Source organism: Ixodes scapularis, unplaced genomic scaffold (genome assembly GCF_016920785.2).
Source record: "Ixodes scapularis isolate PalLabHiFi unplaced genomic scaffold, ASM1692078v2 PGA_scaffold9__187_contigs__length_104089568, whole genome shotgun sequence".
Taxonomy (NCBI): domain Eukaryota; kingdom Metazoa; phylum Arthropoda; class Arachnida; order Ixodida; family Ixodidae; genus Ixodes; species Ixodes scapularis.
In genome coordinates, this window is record NW_024609884.1 from 28,738,692 (window position 1) to 28,759,514 (window position 20,823).

Consider the following 20,823-nt stretch of genomic DNA (forward strand, 5'->3'; position numbering starts at 1 on the left):
TATCATCGTCATCAGCAACATCATCGTCATCACAACCACCTCCATCATCACTTGTATCATAATTCTAACGCTTCTTAAGCTGGGTAGTACTATAACTCCCAACGCACACGGCGGCAGGCCGGCAAACGCACACGCGTAAGGGTTTTTGCCTATCTGCTTTGCCTGGCACGCCGCCGTGTGCGCACCAATTTAAGTGCAAATAAATCACTTACTCACTTATATATCCCAACTATCGTATCACTTAGATACGTTGTTTATTTTTAAGTAATAGCCACATATGAGTAGAATACTATCTGCAAATTATATAATAATGATTAAATTATTTCATGAGATAGAGGCCTCCAAATTTTGGCATTTGTCGTTCGAGCAGGCATGTTTGGCAATTTTTAGAAAAATAAATATAATTTAAATAAATATTATTACTTTATATTACAAGCACGCTGTACCAATAGTAGCCGTCTAAAAAATTATTAAAATTCTCCCAATGTTATCGTTTTAGTTACTCACTCCGAAACGTGCCCCCTCCATCAGTGCGCGTTAACGCAACTGTCCACCTCTTCATGCCTTACGATTTTTTTGTCCCCAAATATTTTTTTGTCGGTCAAAACTAAGTTTGGATTTGTTTATACCAGACACTGGACAATAACATATAAGCACATGAGTTGATTTAAAAATGTCGACCAGCCACCCTTTGGTCGATCTTACCTGAAATCAACCCTGCTATACGTTGCCAAGGCTAGCCTATTCTGGCATTGCTGCAGACCGGAACTGCCGGAAGTGCGTCTCATTCGCGTGCGCAAGTGAGTTGGACAGTGATGCGGAAACATAACGCTGACCTTGACAACGTATCGACAAAAATGTTGACGCTGGGTATAGGGTCTTCTCGTAGATAGTTGAGAGTTTGAGCAAACCGTAAGCTGCGGAGGGCGGGCCCAGCGTGCCCGTGCTCAATTCATGCTTCGAAGTGGCGGCACGAGCTTCCGCTAGCAAAGCGAAGTTCTAGCGTACGGTCACCTAAAAGTCACTAGTTTCTGCAACTCCCCTAGTTCCTTATAGTGGAGTGCAATTGCGGGAACTATATCTACGAAATGTCTACTGTTTGGCTACCCGTAGAAAAGCAGAGTACGAGGAGTCGTTTTTTTTTTTTTTTTTTTTTGTGTAAGTTTCAAGACAGAACAGGTTGCATAGCTCAAGAAAAGGCCTTTCTATGCCTTTCATGATGTCGACGTGCCCATTAGTTGTGCAGTTTTGTGTGTATTTATCTGTTTTCTTTTTAACATAGTACCACAGGTAAACGTGAACCTATTCTGTACGTGAACATGACCTTAAAAATCTTGTTGGTAACGAATGTATTACGTTTCAACATTGCAAAGTGGCATGCACCAATTACGCGTGTTCCTCGACGTGCACTGCCCCCCGAAGCAAGATTTAAATAAGATACTCGGCGAACATTCGACAAAACTACTCTCAAAAATTAAAAAAAAATAAAAAAAAAAAAAAATTGCAATTTAGTTATTAGCAGTGCGGTTTGTTCACAAAAATTATGCTTTTCTTTTCTTCGCCTGCTGTGATGTAATTGAAGGTTTTTAGTATTTATAAACTCAGGCAAGTGATCGGTACACTCGTGAGAAACCTGGAACTTGTACTTTCCCGCAGAGCACTCTTGGGACGAGGCTGAAAGCCTGTTGAGGCCTAAGCGCAAACAGTAGCTGCGCTGTGATACTGAGCATGACCATCACCATTCTCAGTGTTACAGCGCAGAGTGTTGGATTTATAGAGACTTTGAGCCTCGTCATTTAGCCGAGCTCCTTCCTCCGTACATTTGACTCTCCCAAGAGTGCTCTGCGGGAAAATACAAGTTCCAGGTTTCTTACGAGTGGATAGCTCTACAGAGTAGTCAAGTAGATTTAATGCAAATTTTGATCTTCTGTTTTTTATTTCTTTAATTTAGGAACACGTCTGCAAACACGGATGGTGCTGAAGATTTCTAGTCTGAACCGCTTACGAGGGTGTCAAGAACCATGAAGTCCTTTCGGTGGTGTCCTTCGTCGAAGGAGCAGCTGCACGAAGCCGAAGAGAAGATTTTCTCGTGTCAGTAGCATGGCCGGTTCATTCTTTTGGGTCTGCAGTTGTCACGAAAAACGTCTACCTTTTTGTCTATTTTGTTTTGTTTTGTTTGTTTGGTTGTGGGTGTGTGGAGGGAAAGGGGGGGGGGTGAAGGAAGCGTATCCTTTCCGAACTATTTGCTGTTGATTGTTCTCTCCGACCTTTCGGTCAGAATGTCTAAATTAAACGCCGCCACGGGTTCGAGGTTGTACTATCGAACTAACCATTATAGTTTGTGTATGTGTATGTGTGCAACATAGTTGCTTTATGGGATATAGTTGCGGCGTTTCGTTCACCTGCTCATGGATGCGTATCCTTCGGCTCGCGCCGGTGACTGCACTCTAAAAAAAGCCCGTGCGTCTAATCAGTGCCTCCTCTATAAGTTACACTATGCCTGTCAGCTTCTCTCCAAGAGGTGTCCGGGCCCGATGCTTCACCTCACAACACGCACGTACGGCTAGGTAGCGCCGCCTGGCGGACGTTTGTTTTTTCTATTTTTCTAGCATGTTGTATTTACATCATTATTGCAGATATATCATATATATGTTTTTTTTAACAACATGTGGAACACTGTTCTGGATGTGACCGCCCTCATTCAAACGAATTTCGCTGAGACAAAATACGAAACTACGAAATGAGCACGGCCAGGCTTCGCTTTTGCAGCGCGAACGCGGAGAACGCTTGGCCGCTTCACCGTCTGCTTTGACGGCAGTTTGGGGCTTTGGCGGTCACTTTGAATCGCGCCCATAGAAATAGTTAGCGCCGAGTCGTGTGCGGGTGAAAAGGTAGAAAAATAAGAAGTAATATTCCGTTGAAAACGGCGAGCTGGTCTCGAGCTATCAGTCAAAAACCTTTAGATTTCTTGCTGTCGGTGCTGTTGGGGCGACATCATTAAACCTCCTACGGAAGAGATGGTTGGCTTCACTACACGGCAGGTTTGTACGCCTAGGTGGCTCCACCGCACGGCAACCACACGTACTATTTTCCCTCTCCCTTCCGCTTGCCAGTCCTCGGAGCTGAGAGGCATAGTGTAACTTATATAGGAGGCACTGGTCTAATTCCCCAACAACACTCGGAGAGCCAATCACCACAACTTACGGAGGCGGCTCAGCGAATGACAATGCCGAAACATATGTTTAAACAAAAAAAAAAAAAAAACGCAATTCGAGTTGTGACATTAGGCAATGCAAGCGTGACGTTTTGCATTGCTTGATGTCACAGCTCAGTCTGCGCTTTTTGATCTAAACATATGTTTCGCTATCGTCATTCGCTGAGCCGCCTCCGTAAGTTGCGGGGATTGGCTCTCCGAGTGTTGGGTGCGGAAAAGTAGACGCACGGGCTTTTTTTCTTTTTTTAGAGTGTGTGCATCTTTGCGCTGCCAGTCCGGCTTGTACACTTTCAACTCTATAGATCTTTTGTTTGTTCATTCACAATAGAATAGAGTGGATGGGCGATGCCTGCTTACTGTACACCTGAACGTCGACTTGTCGTATCATGCGCTGGAAAACTACTGTTCGTGATGTTTCGGGAGCATCTACATTTAAAGCCACAGTTTTCTGCGCACTAAAAAAAAAAAAAAAAAAAAAAAAAGACGAATTTGGAAGCCGAGAGCCATCAAAAACATTCGCTGTGTAATGGATAACTGAAACCGAGATTGAGCGTTTGGCGTCTGAGAAACAGCGGCAATCCTCCCTACATTTCACATTTAAAATTGAAAGCGGGCTTTCTTTGCTTCCCACGTTTTATTACTGGCTCGCGTCATGAAGCGAAACCTTGACTTTGCTTCTGGGAGCTTGCTTTAAACCTCAAGCAATACATTTGCTCCTGCCCCCTAAAAAAAGGCTTTGAACCATTTTTTTTTAGATGAAGTCCAGTTTGATTGCCTAGCAATAGCCGGATTGTCATGACACTACCACAATGCATTCAGAGTGAAGCACGGAAAGCATAGCCGACGTTCTCTTTTACTTTACAGACATGAAGAAAAAACGCGAAAGTCGTTACGTCGACGTCGGACGATTTGGCGACAGTCCCTCAACGTGTCGGCTGTGGACCGTGACAGTGAAGCCCGACGAAGATTGCAACGCCAACGGGCAGACTCGGGTAAGCTAACCAGTCCCAGTGGTAACATTGCATCATTTTGTGGGGTCCCGCGGGATGTCTCATCTATCGTCTCGATTGGCTTTCTAGCACAACATGCTTTTCCGCGTCCCATTCGGAGTCCACTATTCATTGTTAAGCTCGGTCAGGCTCTTCCGCGAAATCCTAAATACAATAATAATGAGTGTAAGTATTAGAAGTCTAGGGTCCTTAGAAGATTATTTTATAAATGTTTTCGCAAGTTCTGCTAAGTGGTTATTAGTATAGTAGATCACGGTAAGGTGTTTGCCGGTGTCTCATCAGCTGTTATTGCGTGAAGTTAATAGTTTACATATTGATTTGAATGGTGTGGACTGGATAGCGACTGCTTGCGGGACGACAGCTGATTTTGTGAATGTAACACACAGCAGAGGTACCCCATGTAAACGGTACTGTTCCAGTTTTAATTAGAATGGCTTATTAGTTTCTCCGCAAATCGAATGTCATTGTTGAGTACATGTAGCAAGGTTCTCGAACACCTCATAATTCAGCACATCGTAACTTTCCTAGAATCTGAAAATTTCTTAGTAGATTACCAACACGGGTTCCGCCGAAGCTTTTCGACAGTGACACAGCTTTTTCAAAAGTGTGGTTCACACAAAAGTGTGAACCACACTTTTGGTTCAGTGACTGATAGCAATGGTCAAGTCGACACTGTCTTAGATTTTGCGAAGGCGTTTGACAGGGTTTCGCATAGAAAGTTACTGCATATATTGAAGCAAGTGTTCGGCAGCGATCGCCTACTGAGGTGGATAGACTCGTATCTTACGAATCGTAAACAGTTTGTGTGTGTATGCAATGCCGAATCAGTAGAGTTACCTGTTCTTTCTAGAGAGTGCCCCAGGGCTCGGTACTCGCACCGCTGCTCTTTTTGGTTTTTATCAATGACCTGCGAGTTGATAAGCATTCGATACAGTGCCGTTTTTTTTGCTGATGATTGTGTATTCTTTTGTGTATCTACCCAAAACTGCTATGAAGAGAGTATTCAATTGATTTTATTGTGGTGTCAAAAATGTCAGATGGATCTGAATGTCAAGAAATGTGTGCAAATGTCAGTTACACTGAAGAAGGTGCCTCTCTTTTTTTCTTATACTATTCTTTCAAATGCCTTAGAAGTAGTTAATGAGCACAAGTATCTGGATGTTACTGTCACGTCCAACTTAAGCTGGGCTATGCATATTGAGCAGATTATCACAAAATTGTCAAGCGTAAACTGTGGTCGCTACGTAGGAAAATGCGTAACTATACTTCTGCGACAAAGCTGACGGCCTATAAATCGCTGATACGTCCTTTGCTGGAATATGCTCATGGGCGTACCAACCCGGGGGGAGGGGGGGCAAGGGGGGCGCTTGCTTCCCCCCCCCCCAATACACACAGACCAGTTTTCAGAGTGGGGGGGGGGGGGGCAAGACATGCGTTTTGCCCCCCTGAAACAGCCGCCACTGGGCAGGGCAAACACTGTCCGGCGGCGCCCAAGGGCTACCAAGGGCACCGCCCCCCGGCCCTGCGGGGGGGGGGGGGGGGGGTCTGGTTTGCCCCCCCCCCCCCCCCCCCCCCCCCCCGCACACAAACACTCAAAAACAAGTTGGTGCGCCGCTGAATATGCTGACATCGTATGGTACGCTCACAATCGCTCATTGACCAATTGGAAGGCCCTCAAAGAAAATCTCTTGGATTTATTTGTAACTCAAATGGCAAAGATTCGCACGTGACACCTCCGGAGTTTCTATATTTTCATGTCGAAGGAAAGTAAAGCTTTTAAATTTTTTGCATAATATAACTCATAATAAAGCTGGTTCAAATTTTACGATTTTTTGCAGTATAACGTGAGTCGCGATAAAAGGCAGAAGCACGAGAATTTGCTCCTCGAGCTCCGTTGTAGAAGATATGTTTTTAAATACACCTTTTTTCCTCGTTCTGTTTGTGAGTAAAATGAGTTGCCCCTAAGTGTGACGGCGATTGCTTCTACCGCTTTATTTGGAAGTGAAGTTGAACGTTTTTCTGTCACCAATGACTAAGCTAATTGTTAATTGTTATTGTTGTGTTTCTTCGACTCATTGATCGTTTCAGATGTTGTCTTATGATGCCTTGGTTCTCCAAAGTTGGCTGGCAGTATTTTCATATCAATAAATACATAGACGGAAAATTCGCCATTTTTAGTGGGATAGAATGGAAACGCGCTCTCTACATTCTTCCCGTAGCCGCCTGTGTCTAGTTCAGTTCTGACACCACATCTCCATCCTGTCTGTCTCGCGCGCTCGTTTTCAAAATGACGGCAGAAGTTTCGGATTCGGTCGTTAATCGTCGCTAGGCTTCGCGGGCTCTGTGTTACGAAGAAATATTGGTCCCACATTCGTGTTCGAAAACTCGTGTGAAAGCGTCACTTATTTTTAGAAAACTCGCGTAAGTGCTGCGGTTATATTTGACAAAATCGTCATACATAGAATACGCATTTTTGGGTCGGTGCATCTCCGCGCAATCGTTTGTGTACCGGGACACATACGAGGACTTCCAACGAGAGCTCCATTGGTTGTCGCTAGGGTCACATCGTCGCTTACGCCAGCCAATGGGAGTGTGGCGCCACCCGCGAGGGAGTGCGGCGCTGACACTTTTTGTTGTCACCGCTTTGGTTTCGCTTTTTGCACTAAGTTACCCGCGCCAAAAACGTCTTCCACGCTAAAAAGAAATTAATAAATAAAAAAAAGTCTTGGCAATGTTTTTTGTATCTTTGACCTTGCGTCTGGCGTGCCTGGAAGCGGTGTCGTTCATTTACGACATTCACGTCGGAATGACATCTACGTCAAGGCTCTTTGCGGACGATCGCGCAAGTTACTTTTGTGTCGATAGGGAAGAGGCTTCAAGAAGATGCAACGTGAATTCGAAATTGATGTAGCGCAGGAGGATGAAATCTAATGTGAGAAAACACGTGCTTGCCATTTTTTGTGAGGATAATGACAGTTTAATACCGAATGTTTTTTGTTGTTTTTTTTATACAAAGAAAGCAACAGAAACGCAATAAAATAGCTTGATTTTTTTTTTCTCAAGTGTGTTCGAAAGTCACATTTTTTTATTTATTTTTTTTGCGCTTGGAGTGCGTTTTGGAATGCGAAAACAAGGTTCGTGTTTCTAAACCTGCTTTCGGTGCCTTAAAAGCTCTTCATGCAAAGAAGCGACTTCGTGGAGTCTGTTCTTCCGTTATAGAATCGGACACTCTTTCATTACTCACATGTAAACACATGTTCAGTGGGGAAAACCCGCAGTTCTGTGGTTAGTTGGGGCACGCTCAGTACTTCATGCATCTTGTCCTGCCCCATGAGCGGAAGCGTCGAATTCGTTTTCCCGAAGTGATCCCATTTCATCCGTCTGTTCTGCTGGAAGAGAATCTCATAGCCATGAACTTCATTATTTTTGCTACAATCGACCTTCTACACCAATTTTAGTGAGAAAAAAAAAATCTTTTAGCCTTCCTATTGTGGTGAAGAAAGAAGAGCAGCTGAGCTGTAGCTTCTGTTCTCGGCGGTGGCTTTCCAGGCGAGCGATCTGCTCTTCTTTCGCAGGGGAATCTGAAGCGCTCGACGGCAGTGGAACTTCAGGCGGTGGCGTCCTCGCGGCGGTTGCGAAACCATTCGCGCTGCTGCGCACATCGCCGCTCGTTCTGTTCCCGCTCTTCTTCCTCCGAAGAAATCTTGCCGCCATCTATGAGTGACGGCGGCAACCAGAGTGTTGTGCCGGCCTCGGGTGTCGACAATTGTTTGGTGCCGGACACGATCCTGGGGAAACTAGCCCTTAGCAAATCCGCTGTAAACAAAAAAAAAACAAACAAAAAAAAAACAAAACAAAACACACATTGCAAATGTGCGTGTTGTCCGTGTCGTTTCCCAGCTGCCCCTCGTGATGTTGCACGGTCTGGGCTGCGGCGCCGCTCTGTGGGTCATGAATCTGGAGTCCCTGTCTCGAGATCGTGTCGTGCACACTGTGGACCTGCTCGGGTTTGGACGCAGCTCGAGGCCTTCCCTGGGCCCGGACGCCGCGCTCATCGAGCAACAGATGGTATTCAGTGAGTGACGACTCCTCGGCTCTTTCGCCGTGCTGTCATCGTCGTGGCCGAAGGTTTACGCGAACCGTAGATGCGTTGCTTCGTTCGTCGATTTAGCTTCGAGAGTTCTCGGCAAATACGTTTAGTAAACAAATAAAAAAAAAAAAAAAATACCCCCCCCCAAAAAAAGAAAAAAAAAAAAAATACAGCCTACGAACGTGGCGATAAAATAAGTTCGAAACAGAAAACACCTCGAGAATCAAATTCGTTAATGATGCGAGCAATTGATTAAAGTCAAAATTGGGGGCAGTAAACTTAGCGTGGCTAGTGAGTGTAGAACGTTCCGTTCCGGCTTGTACAATGATAGGTGTCATGAATATTGACCTTCTCACTTCACAGTAGAGCACGCGTCCGTTCAAACTTTTGCTGCCTGGCAGCTGTAACCCGGTATGCGGAGAGCATGTCGTCTGCGTCTTGCACAGGGGTTGCGGCGACATCAGAACGACGCCGAGTTTTGATGGGCTTTGATTGGGAGAATAGTGGGCAGACAACTCAATGCTAGATGCCTCGAGGTCTACCCACTATTTGTTTTTTCAATCAGTCAATAAGATATTGGCGTTCTGACCTCATCGCAACCTCTGGGCAAGAAGCAGACGAACTTGCATTCCGCATAGAACTGTACTCTTGTCAGTTTACAGGGCTGACGCAGGAAGCTTGTGTGTTTTCCAGAAGCACAGTCTACGGGTCCCGACTTTAACAGTCAGACATTCCTCTTCATAATTTTTTTTTTGCGTGTGTGTTTGTTTGCAAGTTTTAATCTGAACACTGCAACCCATTTTTTCTTAAAGTGAGCCTACGGTTGATTAGGACTCTTACAACCGCTTACCGGCATGTATAGCCGTCGCAGCGGCGTTGGTAAAGGTGCTCAATTCACTGCGAAATGCTAGGAAATATCCGAGGTAAACTGGCTTCCAAATTCCATGCAAAAGTCGTTAACTCCCTCCCGGAGGTGAGAACTTTTAAGGGGCATTTAGAATCGTGTTTAGATTTAGAACCCCCTGTAGGAAGAACTAGAAACGCTCGAGAGACGAACTCGACGACCCAAGAGTGCGCGAGCGTATACCTCTGATCGCTGCTCAAAGTGCGCAAGTGCACGGGCACTCACAGCTTTTACTTACCGCATAGCCCCAGGATCACTTACCAATTATTATGTTTATACACAAAACTATGCCCCAGGCCACTGAGCTTGTTAACAAAGATAAGGAACCTACTAACATGACCCGAAGTATAAATCCCACTACACTAGAACAATTCCGATTAATTATTTCTAATACTAATTGGGACTCAGTATTCTCTGCAATAACTGCCAATGAAGCGTACAATGAATTTTTGAATATTTTCAAAAATATTTACGACAAGTGTTTTCCGTATAAACAAATAAAACAGTTAAAAAAAAAAACCGCAAGCCCTGGGTAAATAGAAAGTGCTGGAAAATGATTCAGAAAAAAAATAAACTCTATAATGTCTTCCTTAAAACAAAAGCACCTGAGGACCTTGCTCTTTTTAAACAATTTAGAAATACATTGAACAATAAGCTACGTCGGGCAAAACAAACCTACCTTAATAATTTATTCAACGAGTCATGCATGGATAGAACAGATGTGGTATGGAAACGGCTAAATGAAGTATTAAAACGGTGTCCCTCTAAACCAGCTATACACGTAATACAACGAGATGGGGTAACATTGCAAGGAAAAGCTCTCGCTGAAGCTTTCAATTGTTATTTAACTAACCTTGTTAGTAGCATACATATACCTTCATCAATGACGTATATGAAGCCTAGAAACGAACACAGCGCAGTTTTCTTTCCAACTGATCAAAATGAGATAACTTTAATTATGTCATCTCTTAAAAATAGCAACTCCTGTGATATAGACGATTTGCAGATAAAACCAATTAAGCACGTTTTGGACGTTCTATTACCTGTATTAACACACATTATGAACTTCTCATTGTCCAGTGGTATTTTTCCTGAAAAGATGCAAACTGCAAAAGTCATTGTTTTGTTTAAAGGAGGGAGCAAAAATGAATTTTCGAATTATAGGCCAATATCAATATTACCTGTGTTTTCGAAATGTCTTGAAAAGATTATTCACAATAGAGTGACGAGTTTCTGCACTAAATTTTCATTAATTTCTGACTCGCAGTACGGCTTTCGCAGAGGTCGATCAACGGAGTTCGCTTTGCTAGAGCAGAAGGAGTTAATTTTAAAGTCGTTTGAAGAAAAAAAGTTAACTTTAGGCGTCTTTATTGATATTTCAAAGGCGTTCGACCGTATTGACCATACTACCCTAATAAAAAAGCTCGAATGCTATGGAATTCGCGGTGTACCTTTAAACCTTTTACAATCGTACTTTAAATTTCGCCAGCAATATGTCGTAATAAATGGACAGAGTTCTTCTGTCCTACCCATTAGAGCTGGAGTACCACAAGGTAGCATTTTAGGTCCTTTGTTATTTAATCTATACATAAACGATATTGTTAATATCAGCAAAGCCCCATCCTTCATCATTTATGCCGATGATACCAGTCTATTTTTTTCAGGTACAGAGATAGAAGACCTTGTTAAAGAAACGAATGCCTCACTAGCGAAGCTGTATGATTGGAGTGAAGTTAACTCACTAATAATTAACACGACCAAAAGCAAGGCTGTCCTTTTCAAACCCAAGAATAGACATGTTTCTTTTTCTTTTAATATCATCTTGGGCCCCTCTGTCATAGAAATGGTGCCGAACGTCAAAACGCTCGGAGTGTATTTTAATGAACAGATGTCTTGGGATTATCACGTTAATAATGTTGTTAAAAAACTATCAAGAGTGCTTGGGAAATTATGTCAATTCAGAAATTTATTGCCTCGTCACATAAAAATGCTTATATACAGGGCCCTTTTTTTACCCCATCTGAACTACTGTAATTTAGTGTGGTGTACCACATCTCTGTCAAATGCTAACAAATTACACCTTCTTGAAAAAAAGGCTGTTCGCACAATACTCAATGTTCCTTTCGATACACATACACCCCCATTATTTAAAGAACTACGTCTAATAACTGTCCCAAACCTATATGAGTATACTCTACTAACACGATATAGATCAGCCCTCCGTTCTAACGAGCCTTTCCTTAGACATATTTCAAACCTAACGCCAAATATCCGGGTATGTGACGTTCGTGAGGGGGAGCATTGGAAAATACCAACAAATCGCACAAATTACGGTTTCCAAATGCTAAGGTATAATCTTCCATTTATTCTAAATAAACTTCAGAAGCATAATTTAACAAATATCGAGAGACTGAATCTTAGTACAATTAGAAATTTTTTCCTGTATTACAATTTCGCTTGTATTGTGAGGTCGTGTGTTCTGTATGTTTCAGTTATCCTTGAGGTAGTACGATTATTATTTTTAGTCCTGTCATGTACCTAAATATGCTATGTGCCTTATATATATGTGTGTATATGCGCGTGTGTATGATGCGTATGTATGTATGTGTGTGTATGTATGCGTGTATATATATGTGTATGTATATACATATGTATATGTGTATGTGTATATATATATATATATATATATATATATATATATATATGATTTTTTTGTTATCTTTAACAGCGTGTTTAACTTATGCTGTTGTTCTGGTTCTTTTTTTTATTTATTTATTTATTTATTTGCTTAATGTTAAAAGCTGAAAACTTAATGTTATTACTTCATGTGTAGTATGTCGCCGTGTGCCAATTGTAAGGCTGCAGAGGCCTTGTCAAGTCAAACTTTTGACTTTTTGCCCCTGCAGCCTACATCAGTTTCTGATGGGAAATAAAGGATTGATTGATTGATTGATTGATTGATTGATGTTTTCTGCGAGTATGGAAGCGTTCGAATGGCTGCCGACGTGTCGCACAAAAGCCTTTGCAAAGTTGTCATCGAGTGTCGGATGCGATGACGCGAATGAACAGATGGTGGGATCGCTGTTGATTCGCCGCTAGAGGTTGTTCCTTTTGAATTATGTACTTTAAATGCTAGCATTTCTATAAAGTTAGCTCTTAGGGCTTTCTCGTCCGCACTGGGGTGTAGCCCCGACAGCAGTGACATATCCCAAAGGCGTTCTAAATGCCTACTCTTCGTTTCAACCTAACTCCAGGCGCAGTCGACGCTACGAGGTAATTGAACTAATCAAGCAGCGTCAAGAGCGAAAGTCACTAAGCCTTTACTGTTTATGATTGGTACAGCGATAATAGAACACGTAGAGAAACATTACGAACACCATGATGGTTCGCTTTTGTCGATGTCCGATTGGTCCCATCAGCTTGCAGCGTCGGCTGCGTCTAAACGGAATATTAAAGCGCAAAACACATGTACGACGAAACCGTCCGATCCGACGTCCGGTCGGTAGTCTTGTGCGAATAGTTGATTTTGAGTTCGAAGCGAATAGTGGTTTTGGTCGAATATTTTTGATTTGAATATTGAATAGTTTTTTCCCGCCTTTCACTGCCATTGCATAATGCTTAGGCGAAAACCCAGCTAAACTTCTGGAGGTTGTTCCACTTGTTCATTTAAAAGCTAATTTTAATCTATCTATATTTATGAACTGTGACCTCAGGAGGTCTGATGTCTTGGGATGGCAAGTAAATGACGGATTTGACATAAAATGAATCCGATAGAAATGGCCAACTATACCCAATTGAGGGAATTTCCAAATCTTGCTCTATAAAATATTATTTCTTTAATCGCGAGTAAAAAAAGAATGAATCGCGCAGGATGAACGCAGGTTGTAGGGGCACCTCCGCCTACTATATTATGCTCTTGCATAAAAGTCGCTTTAATTTTGAAAATCTTACTACAATGCAGATATGCACATTCACAAAGCTTCCATTTATTTTCATATACAGCCGGCACGCGTGCACCATCCCGCATTGAATGTATGCTTTTCTTCCAAGCACGCCCCATTGCGATATTCATACTTTTCCAAGTGTTTATCGCGGCGGATTACCCCGTTGAGTGGGCTTCTTAGCAAGCACCGTTGTAATGCAGAGAAGCAACACCCACGGAGCACGTTTCCGGGGGTATTGCTTCTCCGCAGTGCACTGGTGCTCGGTAAGAAGCGCACTCAACGGGGCTAACCCGCTGCAATAAAAACTTCGAAAAACACGAAAAGTGCAGTTCTTCTCGAAGCGAATATGGAATATTGTGTTATTCGAAACTATTTGAAATTTTGAATATTCACGCAGCCCTACCTATCAGGCAATACGGCGGTCGGACGCGGCTCTTTTGGTCGTGTCGCAACTGCGACCGACTGTCCAGAGGTGGTTGCGGTGGTCGGATGGCCGCAGCCAATGACGACGCAGGTAGCGGAAACGTCATGAGGACGTCACGTTTTGGGGAGCAGGCTATTCAGGAGCAAGGATCCGGTTGCAAGTCTCTCTTCCGACGTTCTATAATGGCCACCGCTCCGGCGAAAATCTCTCGCGCGTCGGAAAACGACCTTCTAATTTCGCTGATCGAGAGTCTGCCAGCGATTTGGAACCAAAGGAAAACACTGTACAAAGACGCCGATGTGCGACTTGCGAGTTGGACGTTTGTCGCGCGAGGCATAGGCTTGGCGAGATCTCCATGTACGTACACAGTGCGACAGCGATGGTTTTCCATGTTCCTGTCGCAGGTTAGAGGCTATGATCCTATCTACATGTTACGAAGGGCCTAAATTCGGGGAGGGGGGAGGAGGAGGAGGGTATAATGGAATTACGTTTCGTGGACAATTCACCACTGTCGCTTCTTTCTGCGCTCCCGCAGAAGAAGCTTCTTCTTTAGCAAAAGGAGCCTCTGGCGGTGCGTCGACTTACGTACTTCGGCGTGAACAAGGTGCGAAAGAGATCGACAACCGAGCCCGTTGCCAACATTTGACATCCAATTCCTCCAACCTCGTACTCGAGGTGATAATGTCAATTAGCTCTGGGTGAGTTAATGAGGTGTAAAAACAAAGTTATATTTTATTTAGAACCGTTTAGTGTTGTTTTAGAACCCGAAAAGAACACGCTAGTATTCTCTATTGAGCAGAAGGGCGATGGCAGGAAGTCAGACAACACGCACTGGTCACGGAACTGGGCGGAGCTGATCGGAACCTTCGGAACGACGCGTCGCAAGCTCGGTCGGAAGCATGCGTCTCGGATAATCGTTTGCGGCGAGTCGGAGCAGCAGTCGGACGGTTTCGTCGTACATCTGTTTCGCGATGTATACCTGACACCACGGCGTCACGTGGCATTGTAACGTCAGGGAACGTCAGATGCCACCATAACGTGGTATCGTCACGTCACGTGACGGGCTTATATATTCATGAAACCCTCGCAGTGTGCCTTTCAGCGGCCTTTTTCTTGTGGGAGGGTGCAAAAGACTGAGCGCGGAGAGGCCTTATCAATGCGCTATGCATTTGTAAGGGTTGTGGGAAACGCCAAAGTCGATTTGTTTTGTTTTTTTGTGAGTGTCTGTGTACAAGTTCGCTCGTTTGATGTCGGACTCGATGCAAAAAAAGAATTTCATATAATATCCATCTACGAATTTTCCGGACCATAGTCCGGACCCTGGGTATACCGTATTTACTCGAGTAATAGCCGCACTATTTATGAACTAGGACCTTGCGTCTGCTTTCCCGCAAAGCACATATACAGCCAATCACTATGCTGCGCATAAATAACATAGCGAATGACTAGATTGAGAACACGAGTCTCCATTCAACTGCAACCTTCATAGGTGGTATCTTCGCTCGAAGACGTTATCTCTGTCCTGTAAACCGCTGGAATCATGCTGCCGATCACGGTGATTGGCAAGCCGTATGCTCCGCGGAAAAGCGAAACCCTCAGGTTTTCTTCTTAAACAGTGCGGCTGTTACTCGAGTAAATGCGGTAGTCCGCAGGGGCAAATGTCGGCTAAAGAAATGCTCTCTCTTAGGTAGTCCGCACCTGGCGCGTAGTCTGCACTTCTGGTTGGCTTGATCAGTGGCCTACTCCGGTTAAAACGTCAGGTTGGTTGTTGCCCGAAAAATAGCGCACCATGCTGAAAAAAAAAAGTAAAAAGTAGGAATGTATGACTTATCATTTTTTTTCCTAGTTCTTAATGCTTTTATAATTCATATTGAAAACACGCAAAAAAAAGTCCGTGGACGCTCTTCGTTTTAAGAGCATCGCGTCCGAAGTTCCGGGAAGACTTCACGGTCACTTGTTTATCTGTAGTAATGATTATACCACCGCAAGCAGTGGCTTGTTTGGTGGGCTATCAAGATGAAGCTTGACTCACGTTGTACGCTTGGACGCGGTTATCTTGCGCGTCACCCGCGTGGGCATGGAGGGCGAAAGCACTTTTCTTGCTGTTCTAGCTTGAAAAAAAGTGATCTTATAAACCGCCCTAACACCGAGGAAAAAAAAATTGCGTAGTTTGCACAGCTTGGAATAACAACCTTTAAACAGGTTTTCGATGTGCACAGATACCGTACACGTCTTTCCCCGAGTCCGAGAAATACGGTTGTCTATTATATATCTATGCAATGATCTATCCATTTATGTTCATCTAATTATTGATGAAATTATGTAATTGGGTATTAATCTATTTATAAAGTCACCGAGAGTTGAAGAGGGCGTGGCTTATGGTCACGTTTCTTGCTTCGTGATTGGCTCATTGAAATACTTATCTCCTGATGCCTGATTAGCTGCGAAGCCATAGAGTAATATAGTAAACGTAAAGAGAGGACACAGGAGCCGATTCGCGGCCCAGATAGTGCGTTTAATACCCTCCGCTACTTGGCGCTTTTCTGCAATTTGGTTAAAATTAATTAAAACTCTTTCTGCCAAAGTATTTATTTTTAAATGGAAATGCTTTAAAATTATTTAAAGTACTTAATACGACTAAATAGTTTAAATCAAATACGTCACAAAAACCACGTGATGAATGGCCTCTGCCATGGCGTGCCTCCCTGTATGCTGCCTGCACGCCGTCGCCTCTGCATCATTCTGCGTGGCCTCTGCTCGTCCCTGTGTCGTTCGTCCGTGCAGTGCGTGCCGTCCGTCTGTGCTTTCTGCTGCATCATGTTCGGTCGACTTTGCATCAATCAAGGTGACGCATGACCGTCCGCGTGCTCGCATGCTCGGCGTGAATTCATGGTGCCGATCGGTTCGAGCTTCTCGCGCTGTTGTTTCTGCCGGGCTGTCTGGCTGCACTTGAACGTGTGTGCATGTTGATTTTCGACGAGACTGCTTAAAAAAAGAATTTAACTTACGACCCTGCACACGACATTGTCCATGGGTTTACAGATGACGGCGTTGAACGAACCTCTAACATTGCAGATAGAGCCTTGGTTGTTATGCTGTCTGAAATTTCCAGGAGGTGCGTTTAGCCCCTTGCATACACTGTTGTGGACACTCCAACAACGTCTTCTGTTTAACGCAGTCTCCTCATTTCTCTCATTCGGGAGCTTAAGACTGTTGGCTTCACAGTAAAGTCTGTGGTTAGGGGGCTTCAAACGTAAGCTTGGTGTGCGTGTTGATAAGCCATTTTTTGAAGTTGACGACGAACACGTTTACTTTGTCTTTGATGTTCCGCACCTTCCCAAAACAACCAAGAGCAATCTCCGAGCTCACAAACACTGCACTGGAAGTGAGGTCATTGAGTGGTCTTCTGTTGTTGAACTTTATTGCTCTATCCATGAGATGAGCTTGCAATTGGCTCCGAAACTTACTGAGAGACACATTTTTTCAAAAACCTTTCTGTAACATGGAAGAAAATTGTGCCCCACAGGTACCGAGTGCCTCACTCTTTCTTGCAATCATATCCCTTGTTTATGCCATGGAACTTCCTGAGGCAGCCATGGCTACAGCCTATTTTTGTGATAGGATGTGCATACTTCTTGATTGTCTAAATAGCTAAAAAAATCAAGAAGACGGGGCAGAAGTTGCGTCCTGCCATTCTGAAGGGAGAATCCGAAATACTTGATTTTCTCCACCAGTAACTCGGATGGATTTCAACATGGCAGTTCCAAAGTAGGAGGCAGCCATAAGCCATCATTTGGTGGCAAGTTACTATAAAAAGTGTCTTCATGCTCTTTGATGAGCTTTCAAGCAGCCATGACTTTAAGTTCTTACTTACACGACGCCTGCAGCAAGACACACTTGAGAACGTTTTTGGAGCTATATACGACAATTGCTGGGCTGCAACACAAACCCGAATGTGCATCAGTTCACCTCAGGACTAAAACACCTCTCGATAAAGAAACTGTTCAAACTGTAGGACAATGAAAACGTAGAGGATGGCAAGACTGACCTTCTAAAGGAGTTGCAAATATCTTCGCACCATGAAAGTTTAATTTCAGACATCGTGGAATTTCTTTCAATTGATAACTTCCCGCCACTAGAGGATATTTCTGAGCTGGCATCAGACACCAGGTCTAACATAATTGATGACTCGTCCACTTTTTTATTACGTTTGGGGCTATTTGATCAAGCTTTTGCTTGAACAGACAACTTACAGCTGTGGCTGTTCTCAGCTGCTATCGGATGAGTCTAATAACTTGACCAGGCCTCACCAGTACTGTCTTGTTCCTAAAGCATACCACGTGCCTGGAAAATTCTTCGGGAACTTAGTAGTACCATCACAGGCTGCCTTTCATTTCATTTAGCAACTAGAAAATCACTTTCTTCCTATAATAGAGAGTGTGACACATGTTCGAGGAGTGTGTGCCGCCTTGTATAGCACACTTTGAGGTCTGGGTGGTTTTAGCCTTTGCCCAGAGGAGTACCACAAAGGGTTTTTAAAATTGTTTTGCAGAATACGCTTGTGTTGACATGTTTGATTTCTTAACCGGAATTTGGACGAAGTTCGGTTGCACTCTTCAGTGGCTAGTAAGGAACGAGACAGGTTTAACTGTTAATAGTGTATTAACAGAGGCGGTTGCCAAACCAAAAACAAAAAGTGCTTATTAAGTGGGCGGTGCAGCTTGCTCTCCAAATATTTGTTTCCCCTTTTTCCAGCGAATGTATATCACGGCTCCCTAACAAGAATATTTGTCCACTTTCTACAAAATTTCGATAAAAAATTGTGTATAGAGGCTATAAATATTAGAAAGTAAATGATCCAATTTTTTATCTCTGTCCATAGTTTTTTAGCCGCTTTTTTCTGAAGCCATATTTCTTTTCTGAACAATTTCCGGGAATGTTTAGGGACGTTGAATCTTGTCAGATTTCGAATAGAGTTCTCATTGTTTGGTAATGGCTCGCCCGCAGTGAGTTTGAGGCTATGCAAATCGGTGTTTATTTTTTTATATTTGCCGGAAATCTGGAATTTGTACTATCCGGCGTGTGCTTCGCACTTTTTTTTATACTCTTATGACTGGTAATGATAGCGATGTCTTATTTATTTTTGCACTTACTTCCCGTACCCGAGTCGGCGTCAAAGTGAATGTATCATACAGCATGTTCTCCGTGGAAAGGTTTTGTTAACTTGGTTCCGCTAAGAATCTATTACGAAGTGTACGATATGCCGAAGTCCTTCATATTCCTTTATATTTGTGAGTATCGATCTCTTTCGTATAAAACATACAGAGCTTCTGAAGTAAATCATGTATACATGAATGTGGTCCAATAAAATGTGTTTGAACCACTTACTGTTGTTGACCCCAAAATGCTCCACCAGTCAGGAGTCAATGCGGCGATTGTTAACTTCAATGCTTTACAATAGAAAAAGAACAAGAAATATATATACTTTTGCTTTGCGAAGTAAGTTGAACTATGGTTTGACACATTTTGCACGGACTCTATGGTAAAAAATGAAACTAAAGTGCGTCAATACTAAAAAAAAAAAAAAAAAAAAAAAAAGCAACGGCTTCGGGAGTCCCGAGAGCCGTGCGAGGCGGGGAGGAAAGAGAGAGAGAAGAGTACCGGAGAAACGGCAGCAGAAACGCCCAGACCGAAACCGAAACTAACTTGACCGGAAACGGAATCAGATTATGCTTAATACCGCCCGCTAGGAGCGCTACCTGTCACTGGTCTATCTGGGCCGCTGGGGCCTATGGTAGTGTCCGCTCTTTACCTTGTGTATATTACTCTATGGCGAAGCGGGAATCAGATGCTCGCCACGTCCCGCGTTTCTGTCAGCGCTTCGATCTTTCCGTCTACTCCTCTGCTATACTCTAAATCTCGGTGAAACGTTACAGGTGTGGAGGCTTGGCGCCAGCAGATGTCCCTGGAGAGGTTCATTCTGTTGGGTCATAGCCTGGGCGGCTTCCTGGCGTCCTCGTACTCGCTGCAGTACCCGCAGCACGTCGCCCACCTCATACTCGAGGACCCCTGGGGCTTTCCGGTGTACGACCCTGCCAGGCCTCGGAGCAAGAGGCTGCCGGTCTGGTCGACACCGCTCCAGGCCTGCTTCAACTACGTCAACGTGCTCTCGGCACTCAGGGCCCTGGGACGTCTCGGTAATACACCTTACGATGTATTACCACGATCGTCTGATAGGAGTAGCATGGTGCCTGGTACGCGTCTTGACGCGACCAGTCTGTTTACCGCGCCCTAAAAAAAAACACACACACCTACACACAAAACACCCATAAATTTTTGCCGGATAACACCAATAGGGGTGTCACGTTGCCGCCGGCGGCGATCCTGCTGGTGTCACAGCAGCAGCGATGGTGGACGTGGAAGACTCCTGTTCTGCCGCATGTCACTTTCCGGTTTGACACTTCACGTAAGCGTCGGCTGCCGAGAGTTGGGACGCCGCAGCGGCAGCGACACTCGCCTTCGCTCGTGCTTTTTGCTGGGACTTGTAGAACCAACCGCCAGGATCGCGACAGCACGACAAGTCGACTTCTGTGACGTCATACATTGCCATTTAGGGGCCACGTCTGATGTATGGGCGAGATGGGACGCGAAACACACCAGTCGGAGGCGCGTTCTGGGGACCGTGGTATAGTAGCGCGTATCGCGTGCCCAAGTAGCATCGTTCGGTGCTCGAGTATCTGAGCCATCTGCCAGGTGCCAGCTCCTCAGACGCCGTTCAGCATCATTTGGCTCTAAAATGGCAAGCGACTGCGCTACCTGCGTCACTCACTGGTGGCCAGCAAAAAACCACCTGCTAATCCAACGCGAAAAAAAAAAATTGTTTTGTTTTTTGAAGTATTTTCCGGGCTTCTGGGTCATTTTGTTTTGAATTTACGACATGGAATCTTTAAGTTTGGAAATATGTGTTTGTGATATTAGATTTTGAGTGTTCTAGCCATTACTTTTACTGTACGGAAATGAGAGGAGAACTCTCCTTGAGCAGAGCGTTTGTTTTCTCACGGTGGCTATACCGATACCTCCACAGGTCTTCCACAGGAGTAGGATGCGGATATGAAATATGTCACATCGCGAATTCCGTGTAACAGAGGTGTTCAATGAAGTGTACTGCCCTTTTTTGACGTGAAGGGTCAGTAGGGAATATAAACTACGCTTTCGCGCTCTTATATTTAAAAAAAAA

General features: G+C 44.1%; 1 protein-coding gene across 1 annotated transcript in view; it reads left to right on the forward strand.

Moving 5' to 3' along the window:
- Positions 1–20,823, forward strand: part of LOC8039825 ((Lyso)-N-acylphosphatidylethanolamine lipase) — a 52,159-nt gene that overhangs the window by 20,677 nt on the left and 10,659 nt on the right. The window contains exons 2-5 of the mRNA XM_040501153.2: positions 1,952–2,091; positions 4,079–4,206; positions 8,125–8,299; positions 19,523–19,783. Coding sequence (XP_040357087.1) covers positions 2,022–2,091; positions 4,079–4,206; positions 8,125–8,299; positions 19,523–19,783 — 634 coding nt within the window. The 5' untranslated portion in view covers positions 1,952–2,021. The remainder of the gene's footprint in view (positions 1–1,951; positions 2,092–4,078; positions 4,207–8,124; positions 8,300–19,522; positions 19,784–20,823) is intronic.